The 18,483-nt window shown below is 44.2% G+C and overlaps 1 protein-coding gene across 1 annotated transcript in view; it reads left to right on the plus strand.

Moving 5' to 3' along the window:
- The first annotated feature begins 1,482 nt into the window (after window positions 1-1,482).
- Window positions 1,483-18,483, plus strand: part of sdc3 (syndecan 3) — a 36,821-nt gene continuing 19,820 nt past the window's right edge. The window contains exon 1 of the mRNA XM_020606843.1: window positions 1,483-1,965. Within this exon, the coding sequence (XP_020462499.1) occupies window positions 1,912-1,965 (54 nt within the window). The 5' untranslated portion in view covers window positions 1,483-1,911. The remainder of the gene's footprint in view (window positions 1,966-18,483) is intronic.

Raw genomic sequence — 18,483 nt, forward strand, 5'->3', positions numbered from 1 at the left:
CTGATTCAAAGTGTTTCAGGGTCGGTGACACCAAGTGAATGTGTCTGCGGTGACAACACCTACACAGCATGACTCGGAGGGGACGGGGGAGCTCGCTCCTGATGCTTCTCCATAAAAGTGACTGATTAGTAAGCCTGACTAATTAAACATGGTATGACCTTCTCTAACGACAGCCGGCAGCGTCGATCAGTTACAATAACAGCTTCAATAATGGATTCTGATAGGTAGTTTTTACTAGGACTCTAAAACTATCCCTGGGCTAGTTATCTGAATATCTGTTATAACAGTGAAAGCCGTCACACCAGGCGGAGATGAAAGTGCTTGGTGTTTGAGGAAACCACAAAAGTAAATGCACACAGTAGCCTAATGCGCTGATAATTATACTTCTGGCATGAGTGATGAGCCTAAGGTTTGAGCAAGAGATTATCAGGCTACACTGCTGTGTTGAACAGGTGTCTTCCAATTGTTTCTTTAAGAAGGCAAGAACAAACATGTACTTGCTTGTCTAGCTTTTCTTTGGGACATGCTGGGCCTCAGCAGAAACAGGATGTTTCTTTGAAAAACAAGTCAGGCTGGGTGTGAAGTCGGTGACTGTAATCCCACGGCTCTGATTCCTCTGAGCAGATAATACCGCCTGAATACATGATGAAGCTTGTTCTGTGCCAGAGCTCAGGCTGTGGTAGGCTACCTGTGGTCCCTGTCTACATGGGCCTGCAGTTGTTGTGTGGTAATCTGATTAAAAGCATAGCTGTCTGTGACTACAAAACCTCAAGGTTAGCTTTGCATTTTTACACCTGCTATCTTACAAATGGACCCTTTGTCAAAATTTCTTACAGACTGTGGGGTCACAGAGAGGCACTAAAGGGTTAACTTGGCAATGGTTTTATGAAACAGCAGCACACAAAATGTCTGAATCTTATCAAAGATTTTGAATATATAGATCACCTGGCTTTAGATGACAATTGGCAACTATCTCAGCCAATCGTGTTTAGTGTTGTAGCTATATCATTCACTTACAAGTAATAATGAACAAATAGGATGATTCTGTGAGGACCAGTTGCTTTGTGGATCCTCTGAGATGTGTCAGCAGCATCTTGTCTTCCTGAAAACATCCACAGATCTAGACAATGAGTGGACCACGAGTCACGGTCTTCTTGCCCAGTTAATGTTTCCAACGTCAAGAATAACTGTCATGCTCAGTTTAAACCGTTGCAATGTGTTAGCTGAACTGGCCGAACCGGTAAAGGTGTGTAACCCGACAGTGTCGTTAAACCAAAGGCACAGCAGCCATCAATGCCCTGAGGTGAGAGCCGCGTCCAAGCTGCCTCCTGCACGTGTAGTGTGTGTGTGTATATAGGCCAAAGCTACGTATGCATGCGTATTTAAAGGAGTGCGGGTGTCTATGCGAGCTGCAGGGGGCATCCTCGCCCTGGCTCACGGACATACCCCCCCCCCTTTACACATACTCCCTTCCTTTTGCCAGACTCCCGGCCAAGCAGCGTCGCCATACGGAACATCCTGCCCTCAACGAAGAGGGGGAGGAGAGAGAGAGAGAGAGAGAGAGAAAGCGTGGTGGTGTTTAGAGAAAAGGAGAGAGAGGGAAACGGGATTCTGGCGTCTCCCGGTAGTAATCTATCAGGTCTTGAGCACAAAAACTCAGAGGAAGAGAGAAGAAGGAGAAAAGATCCTAAGGAAGGACCGGTAGTACAGCGCGTAAAGCCTTGGATTAAAAAGCCCTACCAAGAGGGCGGATGGTCGCGCGGACGGACGGCGCGCTCTGAAGTTGGATAGACTACCGAGACACCGAGAGCAAGCAGCAGCAGCAGCACCTTTTGTTCCCCCACCTCCTGGAAACCCCGTGAAGGCAGCAGCGGCGGCGGCACCGGGAGGCTGTGTCCGCGCACCTCGACCATGAAGCTGCCTTGGCTGTTGACGCTCACGGCACTGCTTGCTCACGCCGCCAGGGTAAGCACCAGCCTCATATCCTTTGTTAACCTGGGAGCTCTTGTGCACACAGGAGCCAGGGAATTTCTGTTGCATGCGCGTGCGCGCGCGCACGTGTGCGTTTGCGAGCGGTGCGCTATCATTGAGACAGTGATGGTCGGTAGTGGGTAGGAAATCCTCCACTCGACCTAGATATCAGCCCTTAGTGGTCGTCCGTGACTCCCGTTGGGGGAGACTGGCGACCCCCGTGCACCCCACCCCCCGCCTTTACGCACAGACACACACACTCCAGCCTTTGTGTTTCAGTATCGTGGTTGATTGTGGCCTGTGTCCCTCAAGTCAGGAGGTGTTTGTGCGCGCAGGCTACTCGTATGTGTGTGTCGGTAATTAGCGGGTAATCTCTAATTGAGCTTGATTACTGGTTTTCGTGCGGAACCTCGGTATGTGGTGTCTGTGTCACCAGCTCACATCCTAATCTGGGGGGCTCCAGTCATACTGCGTTTTAACGACTTTATTACCGGGTAGTCGCGATGTCGGATGTGTGTGTGTGTGGTGGTGGTGGTGGTGGTGAAGAGATGACTGGATATCGGATCTCCAACCAGTATCATCGGCAGGTATTTGCCCCCGGGTGCCAGAGTCTGACCGGGGGGCATCCTCCCGTCGTGCAAGTGCGGCAGTTTGTGTTTATGGCAAAAGTGGGTGGGGTAACGGGGAAGTTAACGGCGATGCGGTGCACGAACGATTGCTTGGATGGAATGATGTCATCGGGAATCGCGAGGAGGGAAGCAGATTAGGAATGCGCGAGCCCCTCCACCTCTCTCCACACACCTCCTCTCCGGAACCGTCCACACAGAGCTTCACGCGCCCCTCATAGCACGCCCACACCTTCCGTTAGAATCCATATTTATCCCATGAGGAGGAAGAGGAAGGTGCAAGCTCATCATTGAGAGAAAAGGAAGCTAGCGTCAAAAATGAGCAAAATGAAGAAGAAAACATTGTTTAAATATCCCCCGTGTGTCACCGGAGTGGAGTGAGTTTATAGCAGTCTTTATAATAGTGCATGATGTTTTGTCTTTTTTATTTTTATCATTCATGGCCAGATTAACCTGGGTCAGACATTAGCTGTTGGGCCCCTCCTCACAGCCACCAGTCTGTGCAATGTGTCTATACCCTGTTGCAGTCCAGGTCCCCTCCAGACATGCTGTATATCAGACTATTTTTACACACAAGGTATTTCCTGTTTCACTGTAAAGACTATTTCTCAGAGTGTGTTTCGCCCAGTCCTTTTTGTAAGTTGCACATCGGACCAGAATTGGCTTTCAAACATGATATCATACATCCTGCTCCAACGTGCATCTTAAACTCAGAACAAAGGAGCCCAAAGAAACCTTCCTTCTTAATAAACGTGAAAACAGTTTTCTAGTGTCCAACATTCAGCGCAGCACAAGTAAAGTCAAAATAAAACACATTTTTAAATGTAGGAGTTTCTATATTGCCTCTTGCTTTGATTAGAAATACTGTACCATGCCAGTGCAGTATAAACCAAAAAGCCCATTAAACCATATTTGGACCCAAGAATCTACCACAGTATTATCTAAAAATGCAGCCATCGCCTTAGCGAATACTCTGTTTGTGTGGTGCAAACTCCCAAATCATTTTTAAATAATCAAGCTACTAAAAAGTTACTAAAACTAGCTGATGTGCAGTGAACCTGACTTTTTTTTACTGTGGGGCAGTTGACTCATTTGCTTTTATTTCTTTGCCTGGACACAGTTTTGTGTTGTCAACATCTTGGGGTGCTGATTCTGCTGTGATACTGCTCAGGATTAGTCAGGGCTTTTCAAAACTACACACGCTGATTATTACTGGGTCAGTCGGTTGCGATCTTTGCCAAAGACTCCCGGCCTCCATCTGATTTAATCTGTCTTTAAGTGTACAGACAGACAGGTGTGACACATATACACACACATATCTTTAAATATATATTGTGTTAGGATCGCGCAGATGGATGCAGGCGTTGCTCGATTAAGTAACACAGGCACACGTCATCAGTCCAATAATTGCAAGACTCACCTCAAGCAACCCAGGCCCTGAACACACACACACACACACACACACACACACAGTCACATGCATTTGCTGACAAGAGCTTTCTTTAGATTCCTCTTGGCCTGAAAACAAGTGACTTGTATCTGTGTGACGATTGATCCCTAGTGTCGTGTCTCTGTGGGTATTTCCTGTTATTGAACTTGTGACATCATGTCCGGGCCACTATATTTTACATCACACACCAGTTTTCCCACAGACATCTGTTGTTTCCCATAGATAGCAAGTGTGTGTGTGAATGTGCACATCCATCTGCACTCATGAAAGCAATGACTGTCCATCTGTCTGTGTGTGGGCTCAAAAATAGTGAATCTGCACTGCCAAAAACTTGTTCTCACCATCCCTCACTCCTTGAAAAGTGTGTTTGTGTGTGTGTGTGGCGGAAAAGCATTGTGTTTTTGAGGATCAAGTTTAACTCGTGGAATGAATCAGTGTTTTGTGCCTCTGATAGCAGACAAAGTCCCCCATAGAGAGATGAGGAAAGAGAGAAGGAGCAAGAAAGAGGAGAAAATAGCCTGAGCGAGGCGGATTGAGGGACAGTGTAGAATGTGAGAGGCAATTTGACACAGGAAGTGGGTCCTTCTCACTCTGCTGGAGGACAAAGTCCCCTCACACACAAGCTGGTGGGTAGAAATCACTCCTGGGGTGAGGAGGTATTTCAGGTGTGTGTGAAAGGACAGGTGGGGATCACCTTCCAGTGGATAGAGGAAATGAAAAGGATCACGGTTCATATCCGCAGCCACTTCCAGAAGGCTGCTGTCTGGTTGTGAGCGTGGACACAGAGAGAGAATAATGATAGCCATCAGTGAGAACATTATCTTGCCCCACGTTCCTCTCCGTGAATTCCTCCGGTTGTGTGTGTGTGTGTGTGTGTGTGTGTGTTAGATGTGAACATGCTGCTTGCCCATATCTGAAAGCAATTTCTTATCACATCGGGGAAGGACTGGTTTGGCAGATGTGTTGCATTTGAGTGAAGTTAGTTTTTCTTTCCCATGCAGAAAGTTTAAAGTTGATTCAGCTCAGTAGGAAAGGAATTTCCTGTTTACTATTAGACTGATAGCAGCAAAGGAACCTGCTTTCACAGTACCTTTAATTTTCCCTTTGTACTGGGAGAACAACAGAAGCTCAGAATTTAGAACTGGAGTTTCACTCAGTAAAAACTAAAAGCCCAGTCCTGTACAGAATACAGTCTCACTGAGGATCAGGTGGGACCCCTTATTATTGGCCTCAAGAGCTCAGAAGACCCTGCAGCGGACTGAGACTCGGATGTCACATTTGTCTTGTCTCAGTTTTTGTACATTTGTTTATAATAAGAAACTTGTACAATCATGCTTTTTTCAGTCAAACATGTAGGTTTAGTTTCAGAAGTGCAGACTAGACTAGGAGTTGGGTGTCTTCAAGCAAAACAGAAAAAAACATTATAGATGAACCACTTTAAATCTTTCAATTAACACATTATGATAATGTTTGTAGACAAGACAATAGTAGTTCAACAAAAAAAAAAAACGGTGATGTTTTTCAGCCACAAATAGTGTCTGCAGCACTTCCTGTCAGGCTGACTAGAGCTCCAGAGGTCAGCCCGCATATGGCCTGAGAGGAGAAACTCAGGGTGAAAACGTCCACAGAGCATTGACTGTTGCTCCTAATGGATAATTGCTGTGAGCTCATGGTAGCAAAGAAAGGCAATTCAGATGTGTATTGGACTTGGAACTGCTGAGAAATGATGGCGCTTTTGTGTCGACACCACTAGATGATTATAATTCATTAAACTCCTGCCTCAGCTAACGTAGCTCTTCTGCAGATGGTCCAAAATTCTGCAGCTGAAGCACTGATATTTTTATAGTGATCCGCACTGTGAACCAGCACCTACACCCTGGCTGAGGTGCCACATTGTTGTACTTTATCAACTATGTCATCTCTGGTCACACAGCCAGTCACAGTTGGGAAAGTACCTGTTTTTCGTTGATCATTTGACTCCACAACATTATGAAACACTTGTTCTTCCCCTTGGTGCGTGTTCAAAAAGAATTCCATTATAGCCTGAACTCATCCAGCTGGAAACTTTGGCTCCTCTCATCCTAACTAGTAACAGTCAGGTGCAGACTCTTGCTTACATAGATGCACCGATGCAAAATTAAACTCTTGATTATCTTACACACATTCCATTCAGAAACACACACATACTCGCAATGCTAGTGAATTATTGCGTGCAGCCGTTTTGTTGATTCAGTGAGTCAGAGGGAGACGAAAAACACTAGAGGTGTTTTAGGTAGGTCAGGACAGGCTAGAAACACAGCTCCTGTAGATACTAAACACACTGACTCTCCTTGGCAGTAATTGGGCAGCACTGTGCAGACACACTCACATACATATTCTCTGGAGATGAATATAGAGACAAGAGGGGGGAGGAGAGCAATGGAAAAAAGGAGGTGTACAGGCCATAAGATAATTAGAAAGAAGGAGGGAGGGCAGGAAATAAAATGGAGGTGAGGATGGAAAAAGAGTCAGGATAATGGTGAGATGGGGATGTTATAGCAGGGGGGAAAAGAGTGAGCAGATTGAGCACAGAGTGGTTGAAAGAGCACAAAAAGTGAAGGAAGGAAAGGGGCCAGGAGTGGGAGGCAAGGGAAGGAGTGATGGAGGAAGGGAAGGAAAGAAGATAGGGAGTATGGAGGGGTCAGAACGATGGAGATGGATCCAGGATGGAGGGATGTCGAGAGAATGACGGTGGGGGAGGGAGGCGTGCACTGCTCATTCCCAGGAGACTGTGCTGTACCTGCTCTCCACGGCCGTCGCCATGACAACCACCATGGCAGCCGCTGTCACAGCTTTATCGCCTCCCTTCTATTTCTTTCATTCTGTTTCGTCTCGAGGTTTTTTTTTTTCTTGTCTTCTCTTCTGTCATTCACAGCTTTTCATGTCTCTGTTTTCTGACACTGCTGTTTTGCTTTTCTTTTTTCTCCTTCCTCTCTTCCACCTATTGCACTACAGCAAATTAAGAACAAGAGACGGAGGATAGACAGCAGCTCTGATCCAACCTTTACAGTAGTGGGTGTGTTTGTATGTGTGTGTGTTTGTGCTATTACAGGACTCTAAATTAGAGAGTGTAAATGCAGTGCAATCTCCCCAAACCACAAAGCATTCTGGGATCTCTGTGTGTTACAGCTTTCGCTATAAATAAAACCCCAGAAACAGGGCGCCTCCTTCCCACGAACAAACCTGGGTGTGTGTGTATTTGACAGAGTGAAAATCACAGATGCCTTCCACCAACATATCATTTTTCACTCGTATTATGCACATGTGTATTTATTTCCATGTAATACTGCTGCCTTTCCTTGCATGTTTCCGTTACGAGGGGGTAATTGGGTTAACGGGCAGCATGGGTGGGGTCATACAGAGCAGTAACCCAGGGCAGTCTACTGGGACTGCTGGATTGTGTATTTCCAGGCAGACAGCTGATAAGAGCAGGCCAGGATAAGGCTGGCCTTCACACTGGACCCTGAGTGTCTTCTCTGTGAGCCCGGCCTCCATCTGACCTCCAACACTCGACTCACTCCATCTCCCTCTCCATCTGTTTGTGTCTGATGGTTGTGTTGTCAGCAACTTTACTCTTTACGCTTGTCACTCAGAGTTTGGGACATTGGAGCCTTGATTTAGTCATCAAATACTGAGTTCATTTATAGTCTTTCAAAAGATTTTATGTGTGAAAGGTTGAATTGGCTTGTAGAATAGTGATACAGCCATTTGTAACAGTACTTCACCATGGTTTTCATGTTTCACGGAGTGGTGTTGGTTGCAGAGAGATACTTGGGTCAGCACTTGAAGCTGAAAAATAATGAGATTTTGTCCTTTTGTATTTACAATTATCAAATTGGGATGCACGTTTTTCATCAGATAGAAAATTAATGAGTTTTTTACATTACTTTGGTCTTATCTCCTTTGTCTTCATTACAGAAAATGGGTTTTTGACACTAATAATTCATCACAGTTTCATTAAACTGTGACAGATCTCCTTGTTTGTAAGCCAATTTAAACAGGCTGAGTGTGTTTTTGTTCTTAAATGGTCATGAGGCTACAGGACAGACACAGGAAATTAATATTTATTAATATTCATATGAGGAGGGGACTTCCTGAGTGCTGCACAAAGGGGGGATTTTATATAGGTGTGTTTTGGGGTGTTTACGTGTGGAAGATGGAGATGGTGAAGGTGAGGAAGGAGCAGCAGCTTGTGGGAATGGGAGTGATAAATATTGTCCGCAAAAGGCACGTGACAGCATATGTGTGTGTTTGAATTATTTAGCCCATCTATGGGCCAGAAGAATGAACGAGGTCAGGAGCTTATACAGTAGCTGCAATGGCTTTCCTCTGTTCATACATCCGTCTGTAGACCTTCCTCCTCCTCGTCTGCAGCTGCTGCAGAGCTCCTCGTCTGGTCTGCCTGTCTTAATAAAAGGGAACTTGGTAACAAAAAGCTTCCCACATGTTACTCACGTCCCCTCAATTATCAGCAAGCCATGAGGGAAAAACATCGATCCAATTAAATACAGGCACTAAAACCTGCTGTGTGTATGTGTAAGTATAAATGTGTGTTTGTGTGGACCTCTCCCGTAGGCTAAACCTTTGAACCCTGGTGCTTTAAAGGGCTCTTTCAAAGCTGTTTGAACAAGCCACTGAAGCTAATGAGCTGTGTGTGTGTGTGTATATGAAAAAGTGTGTGTGTGTGTGTGTGTGGGTGTGTGGTTGGGAGGGTTGTGGTTCTGCAATATTACTTGGTGATTGCAGCAGGTTTCTTTCCCATAGGGCCTTTCTGTAAACGCCTCCATGCACACACACGTACACACTTTTTCAGCAGCAGGTGATTCATTCTTAATCTTTAATTCCACCAACTGTGGATTAGCTCTAATCTTAGCCAGCAGAGGCCCAGGCCTGAACGACTGACTAACACTGAGAGTGTGTGTGTGTGTGTGTTAATCTATGTGTTTGTTTGTTTATGTAGCCGTGTGTGTGTGCTGTGATAATTGTTTTCCTTGTCAGACTGAGTGGGACATTTGTATGACAGGACATGAAAAAGATACACATGACAGACTGACAGGTCACACAACACTGAAATATTAGACACAGCAGGAGGAGAAGGAGGAGGCGTTGATAGACGACAAGCACCAAAGGTCCAAAGTCAAGCTATTTAGATGACAATAAACTGTAGTACAGAAGATGTTTCAACATGTCCTAACGGGAGAAGAACGGGTTTAATTGATAACATCAAACTTGGCTGCAAAGCATTTTCGATGAGCTAATTCAGACTATTGTGCACACAGGCTCACTGTCATGACTCACTGACTCTTGAGGTAACTGAGCTGTCATTAAAAAAATGAGTTTCACCTGTACTTTTGCCGATATGGCAAGTGAAAATGTCTGCAGTGAAAAAGGCTTGTGAGAAGTATCAGTGAAGCCGGCAAGCAACAGTTTGAGATTTTTGCTTGAAAAAAAATCACTTAAACGATTAATCGGTAAACAAAGCAGCTGCTGTTGGGGCACCCTCCATAAACCACAATGTCCCTGGCTTGACTCTCGTTGGGGGTTTCCTGTCATCTCATCACTGTCGCCATCTGATACATTTTCTCTTCAGAGATTTATCCACTAATTGTTGCAGCTCTGGTTCGCCTCAGTTGTCACTGATGGGTTTCATTTGAAATTATATAAATTAAATAAAACAAACAATGAACTGTTAAACAAACATCAGGGCAACACACTGCTGCACTGGGTGACACGTTTCTTCCTTACAAAGCACAAGACCCGAATATTTGTTAAAAATGTTGTCTTAAAAGTCAGGTAGCTCTGGCTGCATGCCGTGGGAAGGCAGGCCTAGACATCCAGCCCCTTTCACATCCATTGCTTCATTTGTTCAAAAAGGAAAGGGGCTGTGGATAGGGCTGGACGTCCAACCAAACCCCTTCCCGCAGCCAGTACCCGCTCCCAAAAGCTCCAAACGAACTTCATTTTTACAGCATCTGGAGTAATCACTCAGTTGCACATGCGCGAGATCTCTGTGCTTTGTTTACAGTCTGTCAGCTCCTCGTGTTTTCACAGAGATCTCATCCATGTGCAGCTGAGTCTTGCTGCTTCAGACACTGTAAAAATTCTGGTTGTTTGGAGCTTTTGGGGGAAGATTTTTAACAAATACTGTATGTGTATCTTGTGTTTTGTAATGAAGAAATGTGTCACCCAGTGCAGAGATGTGTTTCACTGAATTTTGAAAAACAGTGGAGGTCTATGGCAGACGAATAGGCTAATCCAGGTTGGTTTTAGTCTCTGTATGGGGATTGTTGAGAATACTCTTAATATAGAAAATGAGTTATCCTTAACTCATTATTAAAATAGTTGATTTTCTATTGTTTGTTTCATCAGTATAAACAGTCTGTTGTTGCCAGAATTATAAGTTAAATCAGTAATTATCTGACAAAGCAAGATTAGGATTCTGACTGTACAATCGATGCCAGCTGTTGGTTCTTAACTTTTTTTTAACTTTGTATCAAACATGTCTTTGCAGGTAAAACACAAAGGTTATATTCCCAGGCCTGATTGCAAAAGATAATTTACAAGACAGAAAGGAAGAAGAAAAAAGCAGTTTTGCTGAACAAAGCAGGTTTATTTATCCTGACTATTCTCCAGTTTTTCCATTTTTTGTAAACCCTTTGTAGTTGTCCCTCTCTCCCTTTATACTCAGCGCTACATACACATTTCTACCAGTACCAAAAAACTATTGATTTTCAGGAATGTAGTTAAGAGTTTTAACAAACACTGTGATTGCAGTATGCCCATTCATTTCTATCCAGGGACCATTGTTGCACAATCCTTCCCTTCTTCTACCCCCACATCTCATGAAATGTGCAAAAATACTTAAAAAATGTATTGAGTTTCAGTTCCTAAAATCTAACTGTAAAAGGAAGCATTTGGCTTAGCTATAGCGGAACACAAGTCACATCTTAACACCTGGGAGAGGCCGGTCTTTGCACGCTACAAAACTACCAAACAAAGCAGAAAGGTGTGGTGACAGATTTGAAAGTGATTCGATGTTGTGTGGAGAAGGAGGGAGAGCAGATTTGAAGGCAACGGTCAGAAGCAATCACAGACAAAAGTGCTATAAAAGGACAAGGTGGCAGCTAAAGTGCAGCAGAGGGAGGAAAAAGAGCAGATTGAAGAGAAGGAGATAATGCTGCAGATGTGGACATGAAAGATGAGGCGGAGAATCTGCTAATATGTAAAAGTGGTAAACAAAAGGATATGAGTAGCTTCTCAGAAGATTGAGGGGTTGGCTTTAGGTGGGTCGGATGACAAAAGAGCAAAAAAGCTGACGAGGATGAAAAAGAGAAAACGAAAGAGAGATGGACAGGGTGTATCGATGTCCTAGTAGCAGCAACAAGAGAGACAGAGAGAGAGACTTGTGGTTGATGCAGGCCTGTAGAGAGCTTAAGGCATCTGAGACAGATTGAATAGAGAGAACAACCTGGATTACGTGTTGACAGAGTAGAGAAGAGGGCCGTGAGGCCAAGATCATATCATAAGCCATACATTTCCATGTCCTCCAGTAACACGTTTCCTCTGGTTTCCACAGACACTGACCGCTTTGCAAGCTCCAGTCACACTTTAATTACACTGAACCCACACATCCAGGGGAATTAATGATCACTGGTTGTTACACCAAGCACTCAGGAGCTAATCTACGTGTTAGACAATCATTCTCAAGCCATTAGTTACTTAAATCCACCGTGTAATTAATTAGTCTGTAAGTAATGTTGCCTACTGACGGGTGACGCTATCTCTTACTGTGCCGATAAGGAACAGTCAGAAAAGAACGAACGTGCTCTCACCTGGAGCGTGTGATATTTATTTTTGAGTGGAGGTGATTCAGCAGAGGCTGAAGGGAGATAAGATTGGCAGAATAATTCTGAATGCATTTTACTCACTAATCCTCATTACCTGTTTGCTTACACCTACCAGGTGCATGTATTTGTTAACAATGTTTAATATACAAGGTGGTGGTGGATCCCACTGTGTTTGAATTGTAGCTCTTTTAAAGGGGTAGTTCAGTATTTTGTGAACCAGGCTTATTTGCTGACTTTCCAAGAGTGAAATGAGAGCATTGTGGTTAGCCTAGCTTAGCATAAAACTGGAAGTAGAAGGAAACGGCTCTGTCCAGAGTTTAAACAAATCCTTCCATGCAGCATCTCCTACCATAGTGTGGGTTGCCAGATATGATCAGTTTGTACAGGTTATGGGTTTGTCTCTCTCTCTAGGCATTTAGGCACCAAGCCTGGTAACCTCACTGTGACAACAAGACTTTGAGTCTCTGCACATAGCTGTTGTGCAGAAAGAAAGAAATGTATTCCCCAAGATGTTTAACTGATATGAGACTTCTTATTACAGGGTGCACATTAACGAGTGATTCTGCCTTCTCAGATGATTTCATCTGAACTTTTTTTTAGAAGCTCTAAAATTTTAAGAAATGTAAATTTTATTTTTTTTTATCAAGTCAGCCACAGTTTTACTTGTGAAACAGTAATGATGTTTAACTTTAATTGGCTGTTATTACTATGAAAGGTGAGGATATGTTAAATATAACAATGCAAAACATGAAATAGGGTGCAATAGTAGTAGAGTCCTAAAACCCGGAACTGAGTTAGCATTTTTGCACTTCCAGTTCCCCTACCCTGAAGTCTGTGGGTTTTTGGTTAAATGCCTGAAATAAGGCCAATACATTCTCAAATTTTGTTTTAGGAAATAAAATAGCATCAGTAAATACCATATTCTGGTCCCTGTACGACCGGAGCAGGAGCTTGGTTCGCATCGCCGGCAGTAAGTCAGACTTGTTTCTAGTGCATGTTGGAGGGCTGCCCTTTGTCACCCGTTCTGTTCATTATTTTTATGGACAGAATTTTTAAGTACAGCCAGGGGCCGGAGGGAGTCCAGTTGGGGACCACAGGATCTCGTCTCTGCTTTTTGCAGATGATGTTGTCCTGTTGGCCCCATCAAACCAGGACTCCAGCGTGCACTGGGGCGGTTTGCAGCCAAGTGTGAAGCGGCTGGGATGAGAATCAGCACCTCCAAATCCGAGGCCATGGTTCTCAGTCGGAAAAGGGTGGCTTGTTTCCTTCAGGTTGGTGGAGAGTTCCTGCCTCAAGTGGAGGAGTTTAAGTAAATCAAGGACCGTGACATCTCCTGGTATGGCGCAACCGGGGCCCCACCCTGGAGCCAGGCCCGGGGTTGGGGCTCGAATGCGAGCGCCTGGTGGCCGGGCCTTTTCCCACGGGGCCTGGCCGGGCTTAGCCCGAACGAGCAACGTGGGGACGCCCTCCCGTGGGCCCACCACCTGCAGGAGGATTCGTAAGGGGCTGGTGCACAGTGGATCAGGCAGCAGTCGAAGGCAGGGGCCCCAATGACCCGATCTCTAGACACGGAAACTAGCCCTGAGGACATGGAATGTCACCTCACCGAGCTTGTGCGGGAGGTTGAGAGGTACCGCCTGGAGACTCGCATTCCCTGGAGGAGCTGGAGGAAGTGTCTGGAGAGAGGGAAGTCTGGGCATCTTTGCTTAGACTGCTGGCCCCGCGACCCGGTCCCGGATAAGCGGAGGAAAATGGATGGATGGATGGATGGAAATACCATATTCGTGATTTTTTTATGCTTTTGCATGTCTTAAAAAAGGCTAAAGTGGCTAAATAAGACCACAGAGGCTGTCTGGGACATTATGATGATGATTAGAGTCTGGTCCCCTCACTAGTCCACCTTTACAGCCTTGCAAACTATTCTAGCTAACTGACTCAGCAGTGAACACTAGCTAGATCATATCATGCTAAAGGATAAGGAGTCTGTAGAAGAGGTAAGTGCAATAAATCAAATTACAAGTTGAAAGTTGTGGTGGTGATGGTGAAGTCATGAGACCCTGGTGTAGTTCATTTATAGCCTAAGGGTATAATTAATTTTATTTATTTTATTTCTGGTGATATTTGGGCCTCAGAAGTCATGAAAGTGGTGTTCGCTTGCTGAACAAAACATGTAAATGTCATAAACCGTTGTTTGTCACAGAGCTTACTTTCTGCAATAATCTAAAAGCCTATGGAAAAAATCCCATTGGCTTTTGGTCAAGAGATCCAGGGCGATGCTAATTTCCGGATTGCCCTACAAAAAATACGTCATCCCTACAGCACTCTATACACACATCTGTTGACACAACACATGAGCCATTCATTTCCCTTACTACTTATTCTTGCTGGCTCCGATGCTGACTTGTTAATCAGTATCCCATGATAACTATCTGATTAGGTTACAAGCACTCAGTCTGAGACCATATGCTGCTCTCGCCTTTTCTAGAGTTTACTCTGCCTCCGGATCTCACAACAACCTGCATAATCAGTGTTCGATATCACAGGCTGTTATGATACAAGAAGAATCAATCGGCTATCTAGCTGCCCTGATATTGGCTGGAAACCACTCCAAGTCTCAGGAATGGCTGCAAGTTCACCGAAGCCTGTCGACCAATGGGAGGGGGCCAAGAGAGCGTGGCAAGGTCAGCTGCTCGGAATGCCCCCGAAGCAGCAATTCACCTACCTCCTCTGTGTGTGTTTGAACAGAATAAAAAGTATGGCGTGATAATAATATGCATCGTGCCCTCTGCACACACTTGTAAAGGTGCATCTTTCCATTCCAGATCGAATTACACAGGGCTGATTGGATTTTCCTCCTCTGCATCAATGACAAAAGCACTCCTCTTGTTCTCCGCCCCTCTGCCTCTGGGTCCATCCATACCATCGTCCCTCACTGTTTTTTTTCTCCTCTCAAGTATCCTGCATTTGTACCTTCCCTCTCCAAAACTCAGCCTTTGATGCACTGGATTTCTCCTTCACCATTCTGTACAGTTGCATGACTGTTATTAGCCTGATTGCAGAAGCTGTAATTATATGAACACACACACTGATGCTGTGATTCACATCACTGTATGGGCAGAATTGTGATTTTCATCGTGTGTGTGTGTGTGTGTGTGTGTGTGTGTGTGTTAAGGTTTTCGATTTGGAGCTGAGAAGGGACCATTGATTATCGTTTTTGAGTGTACTCTGAGTGCCCCTCTCTCTCTCACTCCCCGCTAGACAAAGGCATCATGGTCCGTAGGGCGCTCTCTCTCACACGCAGCCACATTTCTGAGCCCTTTTGAAAAGTTCCTTAGAAACACGAGAAAAGTTCCAGCCACAGGCGCCACGCCCTCCCACTGGCCCTGCAGAAATAGGCCCATTGAGCCAGGCTGTAATCACACACACACACACACACACACACACTCACACAGACCAGCCAACCAGCAGCATTCACTGCTCACTGCAACATTTCTCTACAAAACAGCAATACACCCACCAATACGCATGCACACAGGCAGTCCCTGAATGCCACGGACAAACCTTCTAACACACACACCCTCTCAAGCACACAAATACACGGTGGTGAATTGTCAAGTGTGGGAGCGCGAGTTGTGTCAGAATCTCAAGGCATTTCTGGCAGCAGGACAGTGACACACTCGCACTCAGATGCATGTTTCATAAGGCCATGTATAATGTAGGAGGCCTTGTGTGTGTTTGTGGATGTGTGTGCTAGCCTTCAGATGTGGTCTTTAATCCTGTTGAACTGTCAGATAAGTGTAACAGCTGGGTCCCACATACAGATATACATCTCTCTGTCTCCGTACCCCCCTGCTCTCCATCAAACTGCTCCTCTGTCCTCACCCAAAAGACTGAGTCGCTCTATGCATTAGTGCGTGTGTGTGTGTTTGTGTGTGGTGCCTCACAGCTCCAGTCTCAAGCCAGCTGATGTGTCACTACTTCACTGTCATGTGACCTCGACTGTCTGCAGCAAGTTTCAGTGTCGGCTGCTCATTTTGTCTGAGAAACAGAGACACTACAGGTTGAACACACTGCTCCTCCAAGAGGCACGAGCAGTTTCACTCGATCCATCCCTGATCGTGTTCACTGCAGACGCAAACAGAATATAACTTTTCACTATTGAAAGTATTTTCCTCAGCATTTAATTTCATCCTTTATCTCATCACTTGCAGCTCTTCTACATCCCTATATGGCTCCTCATTATTGTCTATTTAAACCTTGCAATATTTCAAACTCTGAATTCAAAACACCCCAAACATTACTGTTGTCTACTTTTGTAGATGCATTTTTGCTGTTGGTACTAATGTCTTTAACAAACAGATTTTTCTTGTGACTATTTCATAATAAAATCCACCATGTTTTGCAGATTGATTTTTTTTTTTAATGGCTCTGATTTGATTGTGAAGAGTAAACACAGAGGCTGATTATCATGGATTACGTGGAACACTAGACTACATACATGCACGTTTCCTGTCTGGGTAGGCAGTCTGAACCCTGCACGGGGATTGGTGGACCCAGCCATTAACAATTAAAACCACAATATAACGTGATAAAAATAGAACCCAAAAAAAGGAGACTGCCGGATAAAAAACAAGCCCATCGGTCACTTGTGCAAGCAGCCCTGACCGTGACCCCTGTTTTATTGTTAAATGACATCTATTGTGTGAGATAACATTAGTCTTTTAGAAAATGGCACAAGACGACATGTTTATGTTCAAGGGATAAAGCCCTCGAGTGGCTGTAAGACGGGAGCCCAGGAGGAAGGCTGGGGTGGATGAATGGTTAAGAAAACACAAAAGACCACTGTATGTTTCCCATTTCAATTTCAAACCGGTACTTGGTAATGTTTCTTTTAACCCAGATCACCGTCGTCCTGTCCTCAACCACATTTAATATTGTAACTGAACTGAATCTAATCTAATCTTCTTTTAACACAAACCACAGTGTTTCCTTCAACCTAACCAGGTTGTTTTTTGACTAAACCTGACTGAACCTTTACCACTGCTTTTCCATTGTCGTAAAGAGCCAGTTAGTTCTTTTTCAACTGTGATTTTTAACAGGTTATCTGTGGCACATCTCCTGTCGCTTGTAGAGGAACTAATTCAGGAAATGCTGCTGTAGCGCTTGTCAGAAGGTAGGGACAGACAACCAGTCCGATTATAAGGTTGAAAAGAGGTCAGAATGTCTGCTTATGATTGACAAAAGTTTACAATTAAAATGATTGATAATGAGAAAAATGCAGATTCTATAGGATGAATAATATAAAATGCACCACAGTTTCTACATTTAAAAACAACTATAATCACTTAGGGAGGGCAGGCAGTTTAACACCTAACAAAGATTAAGCAACGAAGTGAACATTATAGTGACTGACATGAAGTAATACTCTGTTTCATAGCTGGATTCAGGTCGGTTGTTTTGAACAGACCTATGAGATGAATATTGAAAGACTTTGTGCATGAAAATGGATTTAAATTGCCTCCCGGTGATCCAGATGCTTTTTTTTCTCCACCATGCACCTGTTCTCCCTTGCAGCTCTCTTACCAAGCCAGTCACTGCACCATATACCATATTTAGCAAATGCATCACTTTTCATGAGGGCATTCATCACTTAGGTCAGATTTGTCCCTATAATCCACAGGAGAAAGATAATATTAGTGCTTGGATGCTTCTCAGCTGTGGTTTGGTGCTGCACTGAGACGAACTAAGAATAACAGACTAGAGCCAATGTAATACCATTCTCCCACAGGTTTTGTACAGGGGATTAATATGGCCAGCATAACTGTGATTTGAATCACCCACGGTAGCGCTCTCTGGAATGTGATCGGCAGAAAGAACTAAAAATAGTGGATGGAAAAACGTGTTTCACTCATTTTCTGGCTGTCGCACATGAACGTGTTTACAGTTTTTGCTTGGTGCTTCACATCCACTGGTCACGGGGAGCACTCGTGTGAAAAACTGAGAAAAACATGTAGAAAAAGATCAGATATGTGTTTGGCAAGGGACTAATTCAGCATTTCTGCCTTCCCACTCAGCGCTACTTAAAGCATCAGGTCCACAAGAATTTGTTTAGGCCTGAATAGCAGTTTTGGATAATTACACATTTAAAAATAACACAATTTATTTTAGCTTTAATTCTCAAACTAGTCTGAACACTGACATCTAACATACTTTGTTTTAGTAATTCTGATGTAATTTGATTTTATCGAAGACACCCAGAACCACTTCCCATATTTTAAACAACTAATCAGTGTCATATTGCTCAGCGGGTTTCATCTAGCAAACACAAAGTGATGCCTGCTCATGACCCCCCACTGCAGCTGTTATTGTAAAGAATCTCTTGACACTAAATGATGTTTTAACTTTTTGGATTTTACCATACTTAGAGTATGGCGTTGAAAACTGGGGAAATACATACATAAGCTCACTTCAACCATTGTATATATTACAAAAAAGAACGATAAGAATAAGATAGGATGGGATAAGATGGGGTATAGGGATCACACCAATG

The sequence above is a fragment of the Monopterus albus genome, unplaced genomic scaffold (assembly GCF_001952655.1).
Source record: "Monopterus albus unplaced genomic scaffold, M_albus_1.0 scaffold82.1, whole genome shotgun sequence".
In the NCBI taxonomy this organism is placed as follows: Eukaryota; Metazoa; Chordata; class Actinopteri; order Synbranchiformes; family Synbranchidae; genus Monopterus; species Monopterus albus.